This window comes from Pseudogymnoascus verrucosus (genome assembly GCF_001662655.1).
Source record: "Pseudogymnoascus verrucosus strain UAMH 10579 unplaced genomic scaffold scaffold_33, whole genome shotgun sequence".
NCBI classification, from domain to species: domain Eukaryota; kingdom Fungi; phylum Ascomycota; class Leotiomycetes; order Thelebolales; family Thelebolaceae; genus Pseudogymnoascus; species Pseudogymnoascus verrucosus.
Window position 1 is genome coordinate 253,148 of NW_017263684.1, and position 19,664 is coordinate 272,811.

The 19,664-nt window shown below is 53.9% G+C and overlaps 8 protein-coding genes across 8 annotated transcripts; 4 read left to right on the top strand and 4 right to left on the bottom strand.

Moving 5' to 3' along the window:
* Positions 1-788: 788 nt before the first annotated feature.
* Positions 789-2,554, top strand: VE01_07387 (uncharacterized protein; the record flags this gene model as incomplete). The annotated part of the gene is made up of 3 exons (XM_018276822.2): positions 789-1,060; positions 1,140-1,223; positions 1,448-2,554. Exon 3 carries the CDS (start codon positions 1,799-1,801, stop codon positions 2,552-2,554), a length of 756 nt encoding a protein of 251 aa, XP_018128877.1. The 5' UTR covers positions 789-1,060; positions 1,140-1,223; positions 1,448-1,798.
* A 260-nt stretch (positions 2,555-2,814) lies between these two features.
* On the bottom strand, positions 2,815-3,940 carry VE01_07388 (uncharacterized protein). The gene has a single exon (XM_018276823.2). It carries the CDS (start codon positions 3,589-3,591, stop codon positions 2,953-2,955), a length of 639 nt encoding a protein of 212 aa, XP_018128886.1. The 5' UTR covers positions 3,592-3,940; the 3' UTR covers positions 2,815-2,952.
* A 437-nt stretch (positions 3,941-4,377) lies between these two features.
* On the bottom strand, positions 4,378-6,701 carry VE01_07389 (uncharacterized protein). Its single transcript, XM_018276824.2, has 4 exons — positions 6,531-6,701; positions 6,006-6,461; positions 4,830-5,955; positions 4,378-4,780 (listed from the first exon to the last, which is right to left on the bottom strand). The coding sequence occupies exons 1-4, from the start codon at positions 6,583-6,585 to the stop codon at positions 4,522-4,524; spliced, it is 1,896 nt and encodes a 631-aa protein (XP_018128885.1). The 5' UTR covers positions 6,586-6,701; the 3' UTR covers positions 4,378-4,521.
* A 134-nt stretch (positions 6,702-6,835) lies between these two features.
* Positions 6,836-7,901, top strand: VE01_07390 (uncharacterized protein). The gene has a single exon (XM_018276825.2). It carries the CDS (start codon positions 7,014-7,016, stop codon positions 7,599-7,601), a length of 588 nt encoding a protein of 195 aa, XP_018128821.1. The 5' UTR covers positions 6,836-7,013; the 3' UTR covers positions 7,602-7,901.
* A 127-nt stretch (positions 7,902-8,028) lies between these two features.
* On the bottom strand, positions 8,029-12,608 carry CCT3 (Cytosolic chaperonin Cct ring complex subunit gamma; the record flags this gene model as incomplete). Its single annotated transcript, XM_018276826.1, has 5 exons — positions 8,029-8,121; positions 8,174-9,402; positions 9,455-9,663; positions 9,735-9,804; positions 10,727-12,608. 5 exons carry the CDS (start codon positions 12,606-12,608, stop codon positions 8,029-8,031), a joined length of 3,483 nt encoding a protein of 1,160 aa, XP_018128822.1.
* A 1,789-nt stretch (positions 12,609-14,397) lies between these two features.
* VE01_07392 (uncharacterized protein) lies at positions 14,398-14,817 on the bottom strand (the record flags this gene model as incomplete). Its single annotated transcript, XM_018276827.1, has 1 exon — positions 14,398-14,817. The coding sequence occupies one exon, from the start codon at positions 14,815-14,817 to the stop codon at positions 14,398-14,400; it is 420 nt and encodes a 139-aa protein (XP_018128823.1).
* A 100-nt stretch (positions 14,818-14,917) lies between these two features.
* Positions 14,918-17,470, top strand: VE01_07393 (uncharacterized protein). The gene is made up of 3 exons (XM_018276828.2): positions 14,918-15,785; positions 15,841-16,052; positions 16,118-17,470. The coding sequence occupies exons 1-3, from the start codon at positions 15,647-15,649 to the stop codon at positions 17,081-17,083; spliced, it is 1,317 nt and encodes a 438-aa protein (XP_018128824.1). The 5' UTR covers positions 14,918-15,646; the 3' UTR covers positions 17,084-17,470.
* A 198-nt stretch (positions 17,471-17,668) lies between these two features.
* VE01_07394 (uncharacterized protein) lies at positions 17,669-19,622 on the top strand. Its single transcript, XM_018276829.2, has 2 exons — positions 17,669-18,434; positions 18,492-19,622. The coding sequence occupies exons 1-2, from the start codon at positions 18,190-18,192 to the stop codon at positions 19,102-19,104; spliced, it is 858 nt and encodes a 285-aa protein (XP_018128825.1). The 5' UTR covers positions 17,669-18,189; the 3' UTR covers positions 19,105-19,622.
* The last annotated feature ends 42 nt before the right edge of the window (positions 19,623-19,664 follow it).

A 19,664-nucleotide genomic window follows, 5' to 3' on the forward strand; every position in this document is an offset into this window, starting at 1 on the left:
TCTTCCCATCTCACTTATTGCCGTGCCGTGCATCGTTGCGGGCGAAGGGGACACAGTAGCGAGCGGGAGAACTCGGGCGCGGGACTCGGAGAGTTGTACCCGCCACGGATGCGTGGGACCCGGGGGAGTATGTAAACCCCCCGGCAGAGGGGAACGGGACAGCACCACAGACGGCAGGAAAGAGATAATGCCGATCTCTTGATGTTGTGGGTGGGTGTTGGATTGGGGTAGGGGGTGGATTGTGGGTCTGGTGGAGAGGGGAGGGGGTGGTTGTTGTTGTTGTTGTTGGTGTGATGGTGTCACTATTGGGCGTTCTCACTATTACCTATTCCCACCGTCGAGACTTCTAACTACCGGCCCACACACAAACACCTAGAACTGCATAACCCCCTCACCAACGTCTCGATCACCACCCCCAGCCCCTAGCCCCAGTCCCGGTCCCTCGTCCGCGACCCCCGCCCCTGAAAGTCCAGAGGCGAATCCGGCACTCGTTTCTTTGGGCTGATGCCTCCCTCGGGAAGTGGAGGAGGGGGGTTATATATCATGGTATGGGATGGGATGGGAAGCTGATGTGAGTCTGGCTTTGGTTTGCTCGAGGTTTTCTGAGTGCGAGTGAGTGTGTGGAGATGGTTGGCCGGGGGGGGGGGGATGAGGTGAGGGGTTTTCAATGGCCTGATATTGAGGGATGTGTGGGATGGGGGATAGAGGGGTGAGAGGTGAAGGGGAGATGGTGGGGGGGGGGATATAGTGATGGAGAGGAGTGATGAGGTGGGAATGTCATTATAATACGTAATCATGGAACCGTTCAATGCACACACACACGCGTTACATACCCTGGAAACCAGGACATCTCTCTCGTGCAGGTGCTTTAGTGGCTTTGGTTATGAATCTCGCCACTAAATAAATAATGGCTCAAGGAAGATGGTGAGAAGATGCGGATATGTTGGAAAATGCTGTTGCTTGCTGTTGTCGCTGCTGGCTTCTTGCTGTCGCTGGGCTTCTTGCTGTCGGCAAATCCCCGCCGCCGTTAGCAGCACTTCACCGAAATCGAAACCACCTAGTTAGTCTTCTTTCTATCCATCGGAGTCCCACAGCCAACAATTCTTTCGTCGTAGGATGCCCTTTGACTCTTGTTCAAGGATAATCAGGTCTTCTGCAGTTGCGTTGGTGGTGAACGAACCAGTCGGAACATCTCGATCGAAAGCCTCTTTTAATGTTTTCATGTGCGTAAAAAGCTGTTCCTTTCCTTGTATTTAAAATCCTCAATATCGTTTCCTTCGGTGTTGATCTTAGACTAGCACACGAACTTATTAAAATCCCCAATTCCCCAAATTCATAAACCCCACCAACCAAACCCCCTCACCCCGCACGAACAACCCCACTACCAAGCACTACCAAACTGCGCCACAGCACCTATCACAGCAGTTCCACAGTTAATGAGCCACAGTGCTATCGTGGCGTAACTCGATCACTGAACAATGGGATCGTAGCGTGTTGTGTGCGATATCGATCGATAACTCCGAGGCCCGACCGCGCACATCTCCGATATATAATAATTTTCCCAAACCCAGGGACGACCTCAGCAACTACTTCCACCAACAAGACAACACACGACTCACGATCTAGACGAGCGCGAGGAGAGAGAAAGAAGCGCAGAGGATATATTAACGAACTCAGTGCGCACACAGTAGCTGCACACACGAACTCGCCGACTGGAGGTCGAGAAACTCGGATATACCACCATCGCGCCTGCAATCCCCCCCCCCAACTCGCGCGACACCCAGCCAGAGCCGCGACGATGAAGCTCCCCCCACGCATCCTCTCCACGGCGCCACTGAGACGAATCGCGCGCCCAGCGGGACAACGTGTATTTGCCGCGCGCTCGCGATATGCTTCTTCTACATCACCACTATCCTCGCCATCTCCCACAACTGGACACACCGACGCGGCGGGGCAGTCGCATTCGCACACACACTCACAACAACCGGCGCAACAGCCAAAAACACACTACACCCTCTTCCCCCTCACCCTCCCATCCGGCCCTCCCCCAGCAGGGGAATTTGCGATAGACCTCCCCTCCCTGCGCAGGGAGTACCTCCGTCTCCAAGCCGCTGCGCATCCAGATGTGCACTCTGGTGCTTCAAAGGCGCGCGCTGAGGCTATGAGCGCGGTGATAAATGATGCGTATACGACGCTGAAGGATCCGTTGCGGAGGGCTGAATACATCCTCTCCCTCCACGGCATCGACACCAAGAAAGAAGGAGAAAAAATGGGCGGAGGTCTCGGCCTGGGAGTTGAAGGTGGGATAGGGGGAGGAGGAGGGATGGAGGATATGGAGTTCTTAGACGAAGTTATGGAGGTCCGTGAAGCGGTTGAGGGGGCGGAGGAGGGGGAGTTGGGGGAGTTGGTTAGGGAGAATGGGGAGAGGGTTGCGAGGTGTGAGGAGAGGCTTGGGGAGATGTTGGGGAGGGGGGAGTGGGAGGGGGCGAGGGGGGAGGTGGTTAGGTTGAGGTATTGGAGGGGGGTGGGGGAGAGATTGGTTGAGAGGACGTAGGGAGGAGGAAGGGGTGGGGTGTATAGTAAGTAGGCAGTTGTTTTGTGGGGTTTGGGGTGGGAAGTGTATATAGTTAGGAGATGAAGACGTGGGCTGTATATTTGTTATGGAGATGGGATGTGTAGGTGGTATAAGCTATATAGGCTGCATATTGATCACGAAGATGAATGTGTAGGTGTAGGCTGTATATTGGTCATGGAGATGAAGACGTGGGCTGTATAGACTGTATACTGGTCACGGAAATGTAGATGTGTAGGCTGTATAATGATAAACGAACGACGAATCGTTCATAGATAAATCGCGTACTGTATGAAAGGTATATATACAACAAAACATCCTGTCACTCCCATCTCTCACCTCCCTACTTCTCGTCTACTTGCGGACCAGCCGCCACCTCCCTACAACCCAAAAGCCGCCGTCGCCCTCTCCCAATACGCATCCCTCTCCGCCGACTCCGCAACACCCACACAGCCCAAATAACTCACCCACCCCGCCTTCCCCCCCGCCTTCACAGCAGCATGCACATCCGGTCCACACTCCGTATTATAGAACCACGCCACACTCCCCCACCCAAACTCATCCCCCTCCACCAGCGCCAGTATCTGATCTTTCTCCGCATCACTCAGCGCATCCGCCTGTCTCCCCGCCGCTATCGCCGCAGCAGCGTCTTTCGTCTTGTCGAGACTCAGCGCGTAAGCCAAGTTAAAGTTGGGCATCTGCATGTTCCGCGTCCCTTGACCGGGACGGCCGGGGAAGTGGTTATGGCTGAATTTGAATTCGCCGGATTCGAAGGCGATGAGAGCCAGGAGGGCGGCGAGCTCGGGGGGGGAGTAGACGGCGTTGGAGGCCATGGAGGAGATTAGGAAGGGGCCGGCTTGTTCGGCGGTGCGGCATTCATCTGGGAATGGGGCCGAGGCGCAGGTGGATGATGTTGGGGCGATGGAGAGGAGTTGCGCCAAGGCGGTGGGGAGGGGGGCGGCGAGGGTGGGGAGGGCGAGGAGGAGGGGGGTTAGGGTAAGGAGGGTGGTGAGTTGCATGGTGTTGGTTGGTGTTGGTGAGGTTTGTTTGTGTAACTGGAAGGTGTTGTTGGTTTGGATTTTGTTGTTCGAGTCTCGAGTAGTTATGTAAAGAGTGATTTGAGTGTCTTTGTTTTCCGAGTATGTTACTACGAAAGAACTGGTCTGGTTCGGACAAGGGAGTGAATAGCACAAGTGTATGAATGAATGAATGTAGATCGAGACCCCAGGGCTTCTTTCAAAGCTGCCGCTCGTCTATCGTGTTTTGGAGTAAAGGAGTGAGAAAAGTAACTTGTGCGAAAACTGTAATAGTCGTACAGAAGAAAGAGAAAGAGAGAGGACAAGAGGGAAACAACTCGAAATATACAAGCCTTCCAATAAGCCTTCCCTAGCCCGTCGCCCACCCGTCCCCCGCCCCTGACTTACCGTAAACGCGGATCCTGCGCCTCCTCGTCCGTTCCTACAGCGGTCTTCCCATCGGCGAAAGCGCGAATGAGGCAGTTAACACGCATAACAGGAAGGCTGGGTGTCCGCGCCGCCGTTTCAGCTTCAGCTCATGGTCGATCCGGCGCGTTCGTGTTCGGCGCGGAGAAATGATGTTACGGCCGCCTTGGCCAACCACGGCGGTGCAATGGGTGTTTCTTGAAACAATGTGAGAACTACTGCAGGGGAAGGGGAAAGCGCGCATAATGAAGTAAAGTTAGGTACATGGGATGGGATGGGAAAAAGGTACGGGAAGTCCGGTTGGGAGGGATTTTTCGATACTATTTCACTATTGGCACTTGAGGTGGATGAAGGCGCTTAGGTGGGATATATTTCGTTCTTCGCCATATGGGGAATAAATAATAGCGACGCTCACGAGTCGCTCAATAACTAACCAACGCCTGTAAACCGGGCACACCGCCATTTATGCGGCGCCTTTTTTTGGGGGACCACTGCGACCACTGCGCCTCAAAACACACTGCCACGCACGGATTTTTCCTCCCTGTCATTTTCCTCCTCGGAGGACTCGACGTCACGTTTACAGCGGCCGTCTTCGCATCCACCGACATCGCCGCCAGCTCCTTCGAGTGCATATTGAGGACTAGCGTACTCGACTCGTAATGGCTGTTTACCTTCATCAAAACCCCTCATAGTCTCCAATGCGCTCTTGGCTTCTGCAATAGATGAGAATGTGATATATCCATAACCCATGAGGTTGCCAGTGTCACTAGTTAAAGCGTCAGTAAGAATTACGTTGTACAGGCGGGACAACTCACGAATCAGTTGGGATTCTGACGCTCACGATAGTACCGTGAGCACCAAAGGCCGCGCCTAGCGTCTCCTCAGTATGTCCAGTCTCGATGTTGCCGATGAAGAGCGTATCGGTCTCTGCGTCGCCATCACTAGAAGCCTGAGCACGCGCGCTGGCGCGATCATTTCGCCGTTGCTGACTTCCATTCCCCTTCAGGCTCCCACAATTCGCGCATGCATCCAATTCTTCCTCACTCTGGTCCCCAAGGGTATTTGCCCTCGCCCCTCTCCCCATCCCACTATCTTTATAGCCCCTCTCCTTCTTCTCCCTCTTCGATTTCGTCCGCCGCCGGCCGCCGTCCCCTTCCCGCCCTAGACCCTCTGTATCGGCCTCTGCCTCGGCGTCGCTCGTTGCGCGGCTCGTACTGCCGCTCGCTGAGCCTCCGAAGTCACGACCTGCGTGCAGAACCGCGGCGACGGCTTTGTCTCTTGGTTTAGCGCGGTGGGCGGTCAGCTTGTCTGTAACAAACGCCTCAGTCGGTTCGGAGAGTAATATGCCGTCCAAGCTGCGCTGGATCCCCGCTACCTTGCCAGTCCCGTTTTCTTCGCCGCTGCTCTTGCTGTCGGACTTGGACGGATTGGATAATCTCCCACGTGGGTCATCCTCGTCTTCCTCGCTGCTGCTCTGGAAGCGCTTATGGAATGCGCGGCGCACCGGCGGCGCCTCCAGCAGATTGGTTGACGAATTGTGACTTGCCACGCCATTTTCCCTTCGGTAATAGTACCTCCCGTGATCGCATCCGTTCGGGCAGCCACCCCATTGTTTCCTCTTCGGCACACTTGGGGTGGGTGGCAGATCCCCTGGCTTCATTCCAGCAACCCCTCCGTTCGTCACGGACATCGGAGATGGGATGGCATCCATTGACACTTTATCCTCCGCGAGCTCCTTTTCAGACTTCTCTTTCAAGAGACGCTCACGAGCGAGCTCTGACCATGTCCGTAGTTTGTTTTCGAGGATGAACTTGCCGCTGTCCTCGTCCTTGCGCATGATCAAGAACTCGCAGTGGTTGACGTTGCGTAGGTCCTCGAAGTACTCGACGGAGAAGTGGTACCACTTCATCAAGAAGACTCGGGACATGAGACCATGCGTGACTATCCCCGTGTCAGCCATCTCTACATGTAACAGGCTGGGACAAACTCACCCAAGACACAAACACTGGCAAAGTCATCCTCCCCAAACTGCCGCCACAGCGACTCGTTGAAGCCACTAACCCGATCGTATGCGTCCGCCGCACTCTCCCCATTCGGGATACGGTAGAAGAAATGCCCATAATCAGCACGCTCCTGCCACATCCTCTCCATCTCAGCCGAGCAGGGCTGGAAGTTGCCAAAGTCCTGCTCGCGCAGTCGCGGCTCCTCGTACACCTTTATCTTGTCCCTCGGGAAAGACGACGGCGACGGGTCGTCCGAGGTCAGCGTGCTGAGAATCCCCTCAGTTGTCTCCCGGGTGCGGCGGTAGGGGGAGGTGAAGAAGTGGAGGGTGTCGTCTGGTTTGAGGAGGGCGCGGAGCTGGCGCCCTGCTTCGTGGGCTTGGTCCCAGCCATCGTTGGTGAGCTTGACGCGGTGGTCGGGGATGTTTTGGTGGATATCACGGTTTTCTATAGGAAGGAATTAGTATTATCCTAGTAAACGACATGGGAGGGCTGTTGAGGGCTAGATGTGCGTACTGTTTCCCTCTGACTGGGCATGTCTAATGAGGATGATCATGCGTGGCTTCCCCATCTTTGCTATCCAATTTAATAACCTCGAAAACAAAATATAGAATCGGCAGACGGCAAAGCACAATTTAAAGAGTGGCTATAAGAGCTATTTGGTGATCGTCGTCGTTTGAGGTATTCCGAAAATAGGTTGTACAGTAAGTTTATATATAGAGGGGAACACCAATTGCATTATCGGCGTTTCAAACTGTTATCGATAAGCCCTGTTTGCCAGCGGCGACACCCGCCAAACCTTAATCCTTACCTTGTGGAAACTCAGAATGACCAAAATAGTTGCCCATCTGCCATCCTCCACCAGAACCTGACACAACTTCTATTTCAGCATCACCCAACCCGCACAGCTGATCACGACACTAACCTCCCACCCCGCCCACGCACATCCCCTCACCACGAATCTCCACCTTCCCAACACAAACCAAACATCCCCAAACAATGTCCGAACGAATCCCCGAATCAGTCCCCACCTCCCAGCACCCCTCGCACTCCACCTCGCGCCCCAAAAAACGCGCACTCTCCCCCTCCTCCGCCACCGCCGCCAACATCTCCCACCTCTTCGCCAAGCCCGACGCGGCCCTCGCGCTCGCCAACAGCGCCAGCAGCAGCAGCTCGTCCGCCTTCTCTGCCGCGCCCCCGGAAATCGTCGCGAATGTGCAGGGATCTAGCGCGGGCGCGGGAAGCGGGGAGTTCCATGTGTATAAGGCAAGTCGGAGGCGGGAGTTTGCGAGGCTGAAGGCGATGGATGAGGAGGTGTTGGGGGAGAAGATGGAGGAGGAGTATGAGAGGGAGAAGAGGGAAAGGGAGGAGAGGGATAGGGAGGCGACGGAGAGGAGGAGGAAGAAGAGGGAGGGGAGGAGGAAGAAGGGGAAGGGTGGGAAGGAGGTAGTGGCCAAAGAGGGGGCTAAGGTTGGGGGAATGAAGCCGAGGGCTGATGTGGTGATGGGGGATGCGGCGGGTGTGAGCGTTGCGCCGGCGTTGGAGGCGGCGCAGGAACAAGGGCTTATTATTCATGACGACGATTGAGCATGCCCACTTGAGGTTCCTTACCATGCAAATTTTCCGACGCACCTCCGAGGCCAGATATCCCGGTCTGTGGAGACTATAGAAGGCATATGGCCTTTGGAAAAGGTGCTGAGTGGATATAGGACATGACCGAAGCACAGCTACGATACTGGGGAAATGGACGTCACTCCCACCCAGTGTTGCTGAACATATGGAGGAGTGTGATCGACTTCAACCACCGAGAAGCGGGCATCCATACGACAGCCTAGAGCTTAAATGTATCAACAGACAGACATGTAGAATTAAGAGTATCACTTCATCACATTGCAATCCAGTCCATCCACTTCTTTGAGACCTTCCATTATGTTTACATGGGCGCGCTCTATAAGATCATCGGCTTTTCGTACATAACCATTTTCTCTATTTCGCTTTCTCCCATTCCATTTATTTACTCCTCTCCACCACCTCCTCCACCAGGTCCACCCATCCTCGCTGCCTTGGCGCTGCAGATGTCGTCCACACGCAGTAACAGGCAAGCCGACTGTATTCACATTAGCTTCAACCCCCTCAACAGAAACGGACGAACAACATACCTCAATAGCCGTCTTAATACTCTGCAGCTTCACCGCCTCCGGCTCCCAAACACCATACTCCTTCATATCAACCAGCTTACCCGTCTCACCATCAATACCCCAGCTGCTTCCACCCTCCGCCTGCTTCGCCCTCAACTCCGTCAGCACCCTCACGGGGCTCTGACCAGCGTTCTGCACGAGCGTGCGGGGGATAACCTCCATCGCATCCGCAACCGCGCGATACGGCCACTGCTGCACGCCCTCGACGCCCTTCGCCAGCTGGCTCAGACGGACACTAACCGCCATCTCAGTAGCGCCACCACCGGGCGCCAGGCGCGGGTGGAACATGACGTTACGCGCGACAGCCATGGCGTCCGCGAGGTTACGGTCGATCTCGTTGAGGATATCCTTCGAGGGTCCACGGAGGAGGATAGTGCAGGCCTTTGGCTCGCGGCACTTGGTGAGGAAGGTGAAGTACTCGTCGCCGATCTTCTCGATCTCGAAGAGGCCACACAGAAGACCAACGTCGTCCTCAGTCAGGTCGTCGACGCGGTTCACGATCGTGGCGCCGGTGGCGCGGGCGATACGGTTGTTGTCGCTCTTGCGCACGCGGCGGAGGGCGGTCACGTTGCCCTTGAGAAGGTAGTGCTGCGCGAGATCCGAGACTCCCTTCTCGGTGATGACGAGGTCGGGCTTGAGGGCCAGCACGGCATCGCACATGGCCTTGACCTGCTCCTCCTCGATCTGGAGGATGCGGTTCCAGTCCTCCTCCTTGCTGATCTCGATGTTGGTCTGCGACTCGCCCTTCTTGTACTCGAGCGAGCAGTCCAGCAGCACGATGCGCGGGTTCTCTATCCGGCGACGCATCTTGGGGTGTGTGATGTCCTTGTTCAGCATGACGCCGTCCAGCACCCGCGAGTCCTCGATCTCGCCGCCGGGAACCTTCTCAACGCGCGCGTAACGCTTGATGTCTACCTCCTTCTTGCCGTTGCCGATCTCGTGGGTGACGGTGCGCACGGCCTTGAGGGCGAGGTTGCACATGAGTTCGGACCAGCGCGAGACGAACTTGGTGCCGATGGAGGAGGATATTAACTTGTACATGGCCTCGTCGTCATCGATGTCGACGGGGAGAGAGATCTCCTCGATGATCTGGATGGCGTCTGCGAGAGCACGCTTGAAGGCGGAGATGATGACGACGGGGTGGATGTTGCGTTCGAGCTGCGGGACAGCTTGTGCGAGGATCTCACCAGCTGTACAATATATTAGCCCACGTCCCCCATCCAAATAGCTCGTAAAGCTCACCAAGAATAATAACTGTGGTCGTTCCATCTCCAACTTCCTCGTCCTGTGTTCTGCTGAGCTCAATCATGCTCTTCGCCGCCGGATGTGAAACCTCGATCTCTCTGAGAATGGCGTGGCCGTCGTTCGTCAACACGATTCCGCCCATGGGATCGAGCAACATCTTCAGCATAGCCTTGGGTCCGAGACATGATCTGATGATATCCGCAACTCTGTTCACACCGTCAGTCTTCCTGCATCTTCCACTATTCCTCCACACCTATCCCTGGTATGATATACGCACGTCTTCGCGGCTGTGATATTCGAGAGCTGAGCTTTGCGACCGGTCTGCCTATCATTGTTCCCGCCAGTGTCTGGAAACGCACATTCGTTAGCATTGCATCTTGAAAGATAGCTTCCCACTCCGTAGAGCTGTTCTTGAAGAGGGGTTCCACATACTCATAACCACCACTGGAGCCTGCATCTTGACGTTTTGCAAGGGTCTTCCTTACGGTTCGGATGTGGAGAGGCTGGGCTATGCGTTCTTCTCAGAAAACTGACGTCTCCTGGGGTTCGTATTTGGGGGTAGAAGGTGGTGGGAGCGGAAAGACGCGTGGGTTACTTTCTACTGCTGCTACCGCGCTCGAAATGGAAATTATTCTGAACGAGCTCTCGGTGATTTGTGGCCCTATATATGAGGCTGCTGTTACCAAATCCCACCACAAAATCACTACAATTACAGAGATGCGGATTTAAGCTACCTGGACACCTTATTTGTATATTTCGACGGCTTTATGATGGTTAGATTTAGATATATTATGGATTTGGCCTTCTCTTAAAGTCATGTTAGGAATTTCACGAGTTAGAGTCTGCACACGTGACCTCTTTGATAGGGGCGTGGATATCATTGCTCGCCGAAATCTCAACCTCAACGGAGAAAGCATGCATATGCTAAATATTCCATAATAATTCTAATCAGATGCTCAATGAACTAGATAAGCATGAATAGTCTCTAACATAACAAATGCCGCTTTACAAAGAAAGAAAGGCCAAATCCGTACATTCCGCACCCTCCATTGCTCTGCTCTAATATTGATATCTGAACCTGTCAAGGTCACCATTCTAACATAAAGCTCCCTCATTTCGACCTACCTCCCCTGATGTCGAGACTCCCACAATATAACTCGATACGTCAGTAATTCAGCCAAAGCTAAATTCTGCGACCCCAATAATATTAGCATAACCTCACAAATAGCCACCCATATTTCCAGGGGCTTCGGACAGAGAGAAACTCACCAGAATAAATCGGCGCCTTCCACGGCCTCGCCTTCGGCCTCCCCCCCTGCCCCCGTCCCATAGGCCCAGATCCACTACTCTTGCTCCCACTCTGACTCGCACTACCCGACCTACTCCCTCCCCTCCCCGTCAGCCAACTCTGGCCCCTCCCTCCACCAGGCGTATCACCCCCCACCCCCGGCACCCCTCTCGCAACCTCCACCAACCCATCCACCACCCTCCACATCCTCGCACTCCCACAATGCGTCCCCCCCACTCCCGCATTATTAGTCAGGATCTCATAAACCCTCTCCTCGCAAAACCTCGCACTCGGCCGATCCATCGGATGCGGGCTAAGCATGCGTAGCGTCAGATTCAATAAGTGCGTTATGCCGCGAAAAAGACGGTCTTCCTTCTTTCTCGCGTCCTTGGCGAGGCTGGAGACCCAGGTCTCCACTTCCGCGGCGTTGTGGTGGAAGGAGCAGTCGGCGCGGGGGGCGGAGCGGGTGGGTGGTGTGGAGGGCTTGGAGGCGCGGTGGCGGGAGAAGGTGCGGGAGGAGCGTTTCATGAGGAGGGTGAGGAGCTCGAGGTAGATGCAGCCGAGGGAGTAGATGTCGCCTTTGATTGGGTCGCCTGCTGGGGAAGGGGGGGCGGTGGGAGTGGGGAGGTAGAGTGTTGTTGTGATTATGTTGGTGCGTGAGGGGGATGCTGGTGGTGAGGGTGGGAAGAGGCGTCTTGGAGATGGTTCGGGGGATGTGGCAGAGGACCTGCGTCGCATTCGGTTGATGAGGCGTTGGGGTTCGTCGGGTTCGGTGTGGATATGGGTTGAAAGCTCAGGAGCGCCGTAGTCGTAGTTCTCCTGGTCAAATTGGTTCACGGGGTCCAGTCCGAAAACATCGACATCGCCGAGAAAGATCTTGTTGTCCATGTCGAGGAAGATATTTGATGGTTTAATCTGGCCATGAGCTAAGCCTAGATTATGGAGAGACGCAACTGCATCCGCAAGGCAATGCATCCAGTCCAGCACAAGAACCCGTCGGTCCCTCTTGGCTAAAATCTTCATAGACGGCGGCAGAGTCGTTAGAACAGATGTGAGGGTCCATTCGTGTATTGGAGTTAGGAGAAGATACCCGGCCGACTGCTGTATGTAAGATGCCCACAAAGACACGACGTGCTGGTTACTCCGTGCCCTCATCCTCTCAATTCCAGACAAGAAGTCCGCTTCTGTGACTTGACCAGGACCGTCACCAAGTGAAATCCGTCGCCGAATAAAAATATCATCAGGCCGTCCTGGGATGCACACTTTGTCCACATTAGAATGTATAGGGCTGGCTTGAGTCCCGACGTTGCGTCTATCCAATGGCTCTAGAGGAACAATCTCAACGTCTTCATAGACCAGATTCTCTTCCGGCTTTAGATGCCTCATCAAGTAAGTGAACTGTCGCTCGAAAAACTTCCTGTCCAGCCTCTCATCTTTCTTCCGCCTCAACTGTAGTCTCACCACTTGATCGAGCTGAAGTGGGAGATCATCATCATCCCACGAATCGTCGACGGCGCCAAAAATCTGATCTGGCACGCCGATATCAACAAGGATCAGAAAGATCCGTTTCGCCTTCGTTACTATCCACTCGAAATACGTGTCATCCGTCAGGCCATCCCCAAATCCGAGTTGTTGGTCCAACCTCAGAATCTCCTCTGGGCGCAAGTGGGATTCAACATATGCGCGGTCAACTGTTGTCTCAACACGCTCATCATCCCACCACATCATATCATTTGGAAATGCGACTGGCTTTGCATTTCGAACAGCACCATGGGCTGCATATATCTCAGATAAAGCTTTGGCTCCTCCGAGACGAAACGCCTCGAAGAGGATGCTTGTGCGCCGGGGGTTTCTGCTGGCCATCTTCCAATATCACAGGGAAATGGAAGACGGAAGGTTGGAATTGCTGCTTCGGCTGCGAGTTAGACAGCCCTGATATAGGTACTATCAAGGGAACGTCGAACCAGAGATAATAATTATATGCAAGCAAGCATCGCTGAGCAATATTATCATGCGAAAAAAATAGGCGCGGTGAGGTGGCTTGGGAAATATTGTGATTTCGTCAACTATGACCTATGAAAACGCGCTTCAAAGGGGTTCATATAGGGTCGTAAAATTAGCTAAATGAGGGATATTTGATTTGACCCGAATACGTTGGGGTATCAAAGATACGCATCCGAGTTGGAATGATGGACACCATGTCGGCTAACTTAATGTTGGTGGCACAGTGTCACCCTTTTAAAATAGTGTCGGCTTTATTGCTCCTTTGAGATGTTGCTCATCGTGTTCGTCCAGATGTAGGATTATGGGGACACGCTGCGCCTTGGTATGTTCATACTGTGGTGTTGGGGTCTATATTTATATATCGCCGCTGTACTGGGAGAAACACTAGTTTCTCCCTGTAGAACTTCCTGCTTTTGGCTCATTGCCGATTGCCTCATGGCACCTGTAGTCTCGGGCGTTGGCGCCATCTCAAAAACAAGTGGCTATAGCACACCCAACGACTGCGCTCGAGCCGGAAGCCATCCCTCTACCTGGATACCATTCCAGAAAGAAGGGTTTCCTGTGTTCCCCTTGACATTCCGCTGGCAGGGGTTAGTTGCCAACATCATAAGCGCCGCGAAGAGATAACATGCATATCAGAAGACACATGGCTAGGGTCTCATCCCAACGTAATCCTGTCTTGTCTCGCACTTGCGTGGGCCCCAGGACAAAAAACGCCATGCACATGGCGTGTAGCTAGGGAACGATTGAACAGCATGTTCGGATATGGGATGGACCGAAATGAAGATGCCAACAGTGTGGGGTCCGTAAGGCTGAGGCTCCCAATTTCTGATCCTGGGGGAGGACAACGTGGAACCGCACATGCATGCGCCGCGAATCATCTTGATCTTCATGCCCGGGACATCGCTTAGCGTCGTCGCACACATGCACTGCCAGGCCGTGGAAGCCGAAGCGGCAGTTCTCTCGGCGCGGGCGGACGGCATGGCTGGCGTGGCTGAGACTCGCACAGCGAGATGCAGGTGGCAGCTTCGGGGAGGAGATGTAAAATGCCGGATGCAGGCGGACAACAAGAGTATGTGAGATGATGAGGACAAGAAATGGCCGTACGGATGGGAGAACGATGACAGTTTTGAGAACCGATGCAGAAAAAGAAGTGTGAGGCAGACTCCATCGCTCACCTTGGTAGCTCACCTTTGGTCGCTCACGGCGGTGGTCGCTCACCCTGGCCGCTTACCTTCGTCGTTCACGGTGGTCGTCCACATGTGGTGGATATGATCCAACTGAGATGTTGTGCACAGGACAGGGCTTCGGTGTCTTGGACAACACAGCCTTCCAAAATCCAATACTCGTGGGCGCCACAAACATTTGGATCGAGCCATGTGTAGTCAGCCATCCGGAAAGTCGGATAGCTGGATAACTAGACAACCGAGAGTTCTCACGAATATGACTTGACGCAAGGTCAACGGCAATCAGTGCCCACAGCAATTTGCCCTCAAGACATGTTGCCAAGGGGTTTTCTCCAGAGACTCGGTGATCTCATCGCGCAGCCCGGGCGTCAAAGTCTCAGATCACGTCGCTCCCCGGTCTCACCAGTCGACTAATGCGGGAGTACCTGGACGGTACGTCACACCTCGTGACGTGGATCTGTTTACACAGACAGCTCGGCGCGGTTACTCGACAAGGAGCTCGTCCAGGGATTGATCCTCTCGTAGCCAGAATGGAAGTTTTCTGGTGCACCTCTGTCGAGTACGAGTGCGTAGAGTACTGCTTTCTCGGTCGATGTGACGGTCAATGCGGCGGCTGAAGTGACGGTGATGGTGATGCTTTTGCTGACCGCGTCGACACGAGAGTTGGAAGGTGATGTGAGGAGAGAGGCAGAGAGAGATTGGATTGAGGCAACCCCTCCTTGGCTGCTTCGTATCGCAATCGTATCGCGACTTGTAGCACCGTAAAGTATGGCATTCGACGCTTCCGGTGTTCCTGGCTTCCTGGCAACGGGTAAAATGGGTCTGTGGCTTCCCTGCTGTGGCTTGGTTGTGGGTTCTGTGGTTCCTTGTGGTTGAGGCATGGAAGATCACTGGGCGTCGGCTGGGATATTGTGGGCACATTATGCCAACATTATCCCGGCCAGAGGATCTTCCATAGTAAAGTGGATAAATTGTCGCTCAATCACCGCCGAGTGCCTGCCAAGTTGGCTTTGACTGAAGTGACGGGAGTGAACTCCCTGTCAAACATTTGCTTAGTAGGGTCTTTTGGTGCTCCTTGGTGCTTTTCGTTGCTTGGCCATCGTATTATTCTAGCCAACCACACCAATATTCGCCCTTACCCATCATCTCGATAATACGAAACGTACTACGACCATGCTACCGCTATACCCATCCACTCACTACTCTCCACTACAATTACCACGGTACAATGCTGTACATAATATCCTATCGAGGGGCACAATGTTTCCCCAGATCATCCTCCTTGTTTTCTCTTAACTACGTAGTGCTCCGTTCGACAGTTTCACTGGCCGTTCATTAATCGGACTTTGTCTTGGGAGTCGCCTTCTTTCTTCCTTCTGTCTCCTTGATTCTACATATCCTTCTCGGTCGTCACTCGCTCCGACCTCACTTCTCTTCCATCTGTCATCCTTCATAAGGAAGTCGTGATAGAGAAAGAAGCTCCTGCCCTTGTCAATCCACAATCGCTGTCCATCGTTCCTGCCAACTTTGATCGATCTGATCCACACGCCCCGCTCTCACCCGCGAACTTCCTTGGACCAGAGGGCCTTTTTTGCGACCTTCTTCCGCAGCGACTATATTTTTTAGAGCTACGATAATCCATCTGTTGTACAACACTCGTTTTTAGAGACACTCGTTTTTAGGACTCGCTCGTTGCGTTTGTGATTCAATATGATCTCCAGCACGCTCGTTAAGGCTGGCGTCGCTGCCATTGCCGCTGCTACAACGGCCGTGGCCGCCTCGCTCCCTGCGATTTCCGCGGTGGGAAACAAGTTCTTTGACCCTTCGGGGAAGCAGTTCTTCATTAAGGGTATGCGAAGCTCGGTCCTGGGTGTCCTGCGCCAGCTGCTAACTCACGTTTCCAGGCATTGCGTATCAATTGATTCCCCATGACCCTCTCATGGACACCGAACAGTGCACGCTCGATGCGAAGGCGATGAAGACATTGGGTGCCAATACTATCCGTGTCTACCACGTCGACCCTACGGCCGACCACGATGGATGCATGGCCGCATTTGCCGATAACGGCATCTATATCCTGGTGGATCTCGACGACTTTGCAACTGATATCGACCCGGTATGTGGTTACTCTCTATACACGAGGAATTTATACATTGGGAATGTAAACTAATTGCGCTACAGTTGGCGCCAACTTGGAACGATTCCCAGTACAAGGCGTACTCTGCCATCTTCGACGTTTTCGCCAAATACACAAACACCCTCGGTGTCTTTATTGGAAACGAGGTCATTGCCCGCGCCAACCAGTCTGAGTCTGCGCCTTATATCAAGGCTGCCACCCGCGACATGAAGGCCTACCGTGACAAGAAGGGATTCCGCAATATTCCAGTTGGATACTCCGCAGCAGATATCGCAGAATTGCGCCCCATGCTCCAGGACTACCTTGTTTGCGGCGATACCGCAGACACGGCTGACTTTTTCGGCCTGAACGCCTACGAGTGGTGCGAGGCGGGCAACGATTTCCAGACTTCTGGCTACAAGACCCTGGACGATATGGCGCAAGGATACCCAGTCCCCATCTTCTTCTCAGAGACTGGCTGCAACACCGCTCGCCCCCGACTCTTCCTCGATCAGAATGCCATCCTTGGCCCAGATATGAACGACCTCTGGTCCGGCGCCATCGTCTACGAGTGGATCGAGGAGAAAAACAACTACGGACTGATCAGCTACGGGCCACCCCAGGGAGAGAAGACCGGCACGAACATCGAGGACGGCTTCCTCCGCAAGGGAACCCCCACGCCAGTCCAGCCAGATTTCTCCAACCTCCAGGCCGTCTGGAAGACCAACAACCCTACGGGAACCGCCAAGTCCGCGTACACGCCAAAGCTCACCGCCCCAGCCTGCCCGAAGTCGACCGCCGGCGGCTGGCTCTTGGACGGCGACGTCGCCCTCCCCACGCTCAACCAGATATTCACTGCATCCCCGACCAACAAGCCAACCGACGTCGGCAAGAACCAAAACCCAACGGCCACCAGTACCGATTCATCGGCTCCAACCGGGACAAACGGTGCCGTGGCCGTCGGGCGTGAGCTTTCCGGCATGACTGGCGCGCTTGCCGCTGTTGTGGTTGGTTTCGCCGCCTTGCTGTAGACTGCTGCATTTCCGATAGTATGGCGTTTTAGATAATTTGTACTTTTCCCACGAACCTTCTATGTAACTTTGTTTTTTGGAGCTTGTGAATAATTGGCTGCGTTTTTATTTTGGGGGGGTCGGAAGAGGGAAGGAGCGATGGGTGCATCTATGTGTACATTGTTGATGTTTTTAAGCACAGCATAGCGTTGCTCCGCGCTTTATGTTGGCATGTAGCATACGGATATGTATAGATGTGAGAGGAGAAGACGATATTTCGTGGCTTTTTGGTCATTATTGGAGGGGAGATGACTATAGGCTGAAAAACGGCTGAGGTCTTGAGTCAGATATTTTGCTTAGACATGCAATACAGATTGCTTGCCATGGTCAGAGAAACCAACCATATGATTCGCATGTCTTAAGAGCCTTTACCTGACCCTTCAGGAAACTATATAAAAAGGCATGTTGGTCCTTGATCGCAATTGCAAGCTTTTATAAATTAGCCATAGTCTATTTTAGGGGTTACCCTTCCCGCACCGCACCGCCAAGTGGGTGGGGTGTGCGACCCTAGAATAGCCACGGGCCGTTTCCTGTTCCTGTCCCTGACAGCTGACAACAATGGCAAATGAAAATGGGGATTTACCTTTTAGCTGTATCTATCAACGCCGTCATACAGTGCTATATCTCTACTCACACGTACAATACTTTATGCAAGACATAATTCCCGAAAAAAGCCCTATCTAAAGGATTTGCATGACGATTAAGCCTCGATTTGGAAGGAATCACCAACCCTGATCCGATGAAGCGAGATGAGAAGCTGAAGACCCCTGCGCGACATGACAGCCCTGTTAGTCGATATGCATGAAGCGCGAAGCTGAACAACTCCACAGCGAGCGGCCGGGGGAATATCTGCAGCTATAAGCGGTAATTATCCAACACGTGGGTGAGATCTACTCAGAATCCTTTGGCGGCTGAACCCCCCAAGCTCTCACCACCATCCATCCATTTTGCCTCCTCGCCATACCTTCCTACCACAGTCCAACGGTATCATAACCAATCCACTCCTCCAAAGCCTCACCATCCATTCCTCCAAAGCCTCGCCCCGACGCGACGAGCCCTCCGCCACAATGACGACCACCCCCAACAACCTCAGTTCCTTCTTCTTCGTCCCCGGCCTCCCAAAGCACCTATGCCCCGGCATGCCCTGGGAATGCGTGCCCCCAGCAGCATGCGCCCGTGACCCCACGACCGGACGAGCATTCTGCTGCGACCCTAAAAGCGTGTGTTTTGCCGGCGTCGCGACGTGCGCCAGCGATGGCAGCACGTTTCAATGCGGCACAGGGACGAATACGTGGTGCTGTACTAGTGATACGTGTGTCTCCCCCTTCTTCGCCGTGATGTGGTTTGGTTTGCTAATGTAGGGGATTAGGGAGTCTTGTACGGGGTCGACTGGGCAGACTAATATCTGCTGGAGTAAATCATACGATGTGCTTATGGATATCGGGTCAATCCCTCTCAATGAAACTTATTCCTCCCTCAGCTCCGCAGACCCAGAGGCGACATCTTGGGCCTTTGATCCTAAGTCTTTGATTGCTGCCACGCAGACAACCTCCCACACAACCTCCAGCACGCCTTCATCTACGCCCTCAACTACGCCCTCAACTACGCCTTCGTCCACCGACACGACCACCGCGCCAACCACCAGCGCCTCCGACGCCTCGAAGGCGGGCGCATCCAACACGCCCTCCCCCACACCATCCGACCTCTCCTCCACCTCATCATCTAAATCCCTCTCCGGCGGTGCCATCGGCGGCATCGTAGTCGGCGCCGTCGCCGCCGTAGTCCTCGTTGCTCTCGCGGTGTTCTTTCTCAGGAGGAGGCGGCAACGGGCGGAGAGCGAGAATAAAGAGGGGATTCCGTGGGCGGCGCTGCCGCCGCAGGGCCCGGCGCATGAGTTGCCGACGGGGAAGCAGGAGCCAGTGCATGAGTTGGCGGGGGCGAGGGCGGTGGTGGAGTTGCCGGGGAATGAGAGGTATCGCTAGGGGTAGATGGGAGGTCTGTTTATGGGACTACAAGGATAATGTTGAAGTAGGCGAGGAGGATGGGGATAGTGAGGCATGAGGATGTGAATGCGCGACCTGCACGACGATCTGTGTCGAGTGAAGGAAATGGCCATCGATTAGTTTTTGAGATCATAGATGCCCTGAAGGTAGGTGGACCGACAAACATGCCCAGAGAGTTCAAGTACTGTGGCATTAACCACGCGCCGCGCACCCTCAGACACCAGGCACTTCTCTTGGATCTCCAGGGATGAAAGGAAGTGTGCGGAATTGGATCTCCTGTGTGACTGCCGATTGTAATGTTGAACTGATTGAATATGGAGGGAGGGAGGAGGGTATGCGATATATAAATATCTAGATCTAGAGCAGACAAATTTATGTATGATAGCTAATTATTCCTACAGAGATTTGGGAATACGGTATTGGTTGCGATACAACAAGCTATATAAATTATATCTATAGACCATCGGCCTACTTAAGTGGATAGCCTAGTAGTACAAACACGACGCTTTCACATCACCGTGACATGTCGATCTATTCAT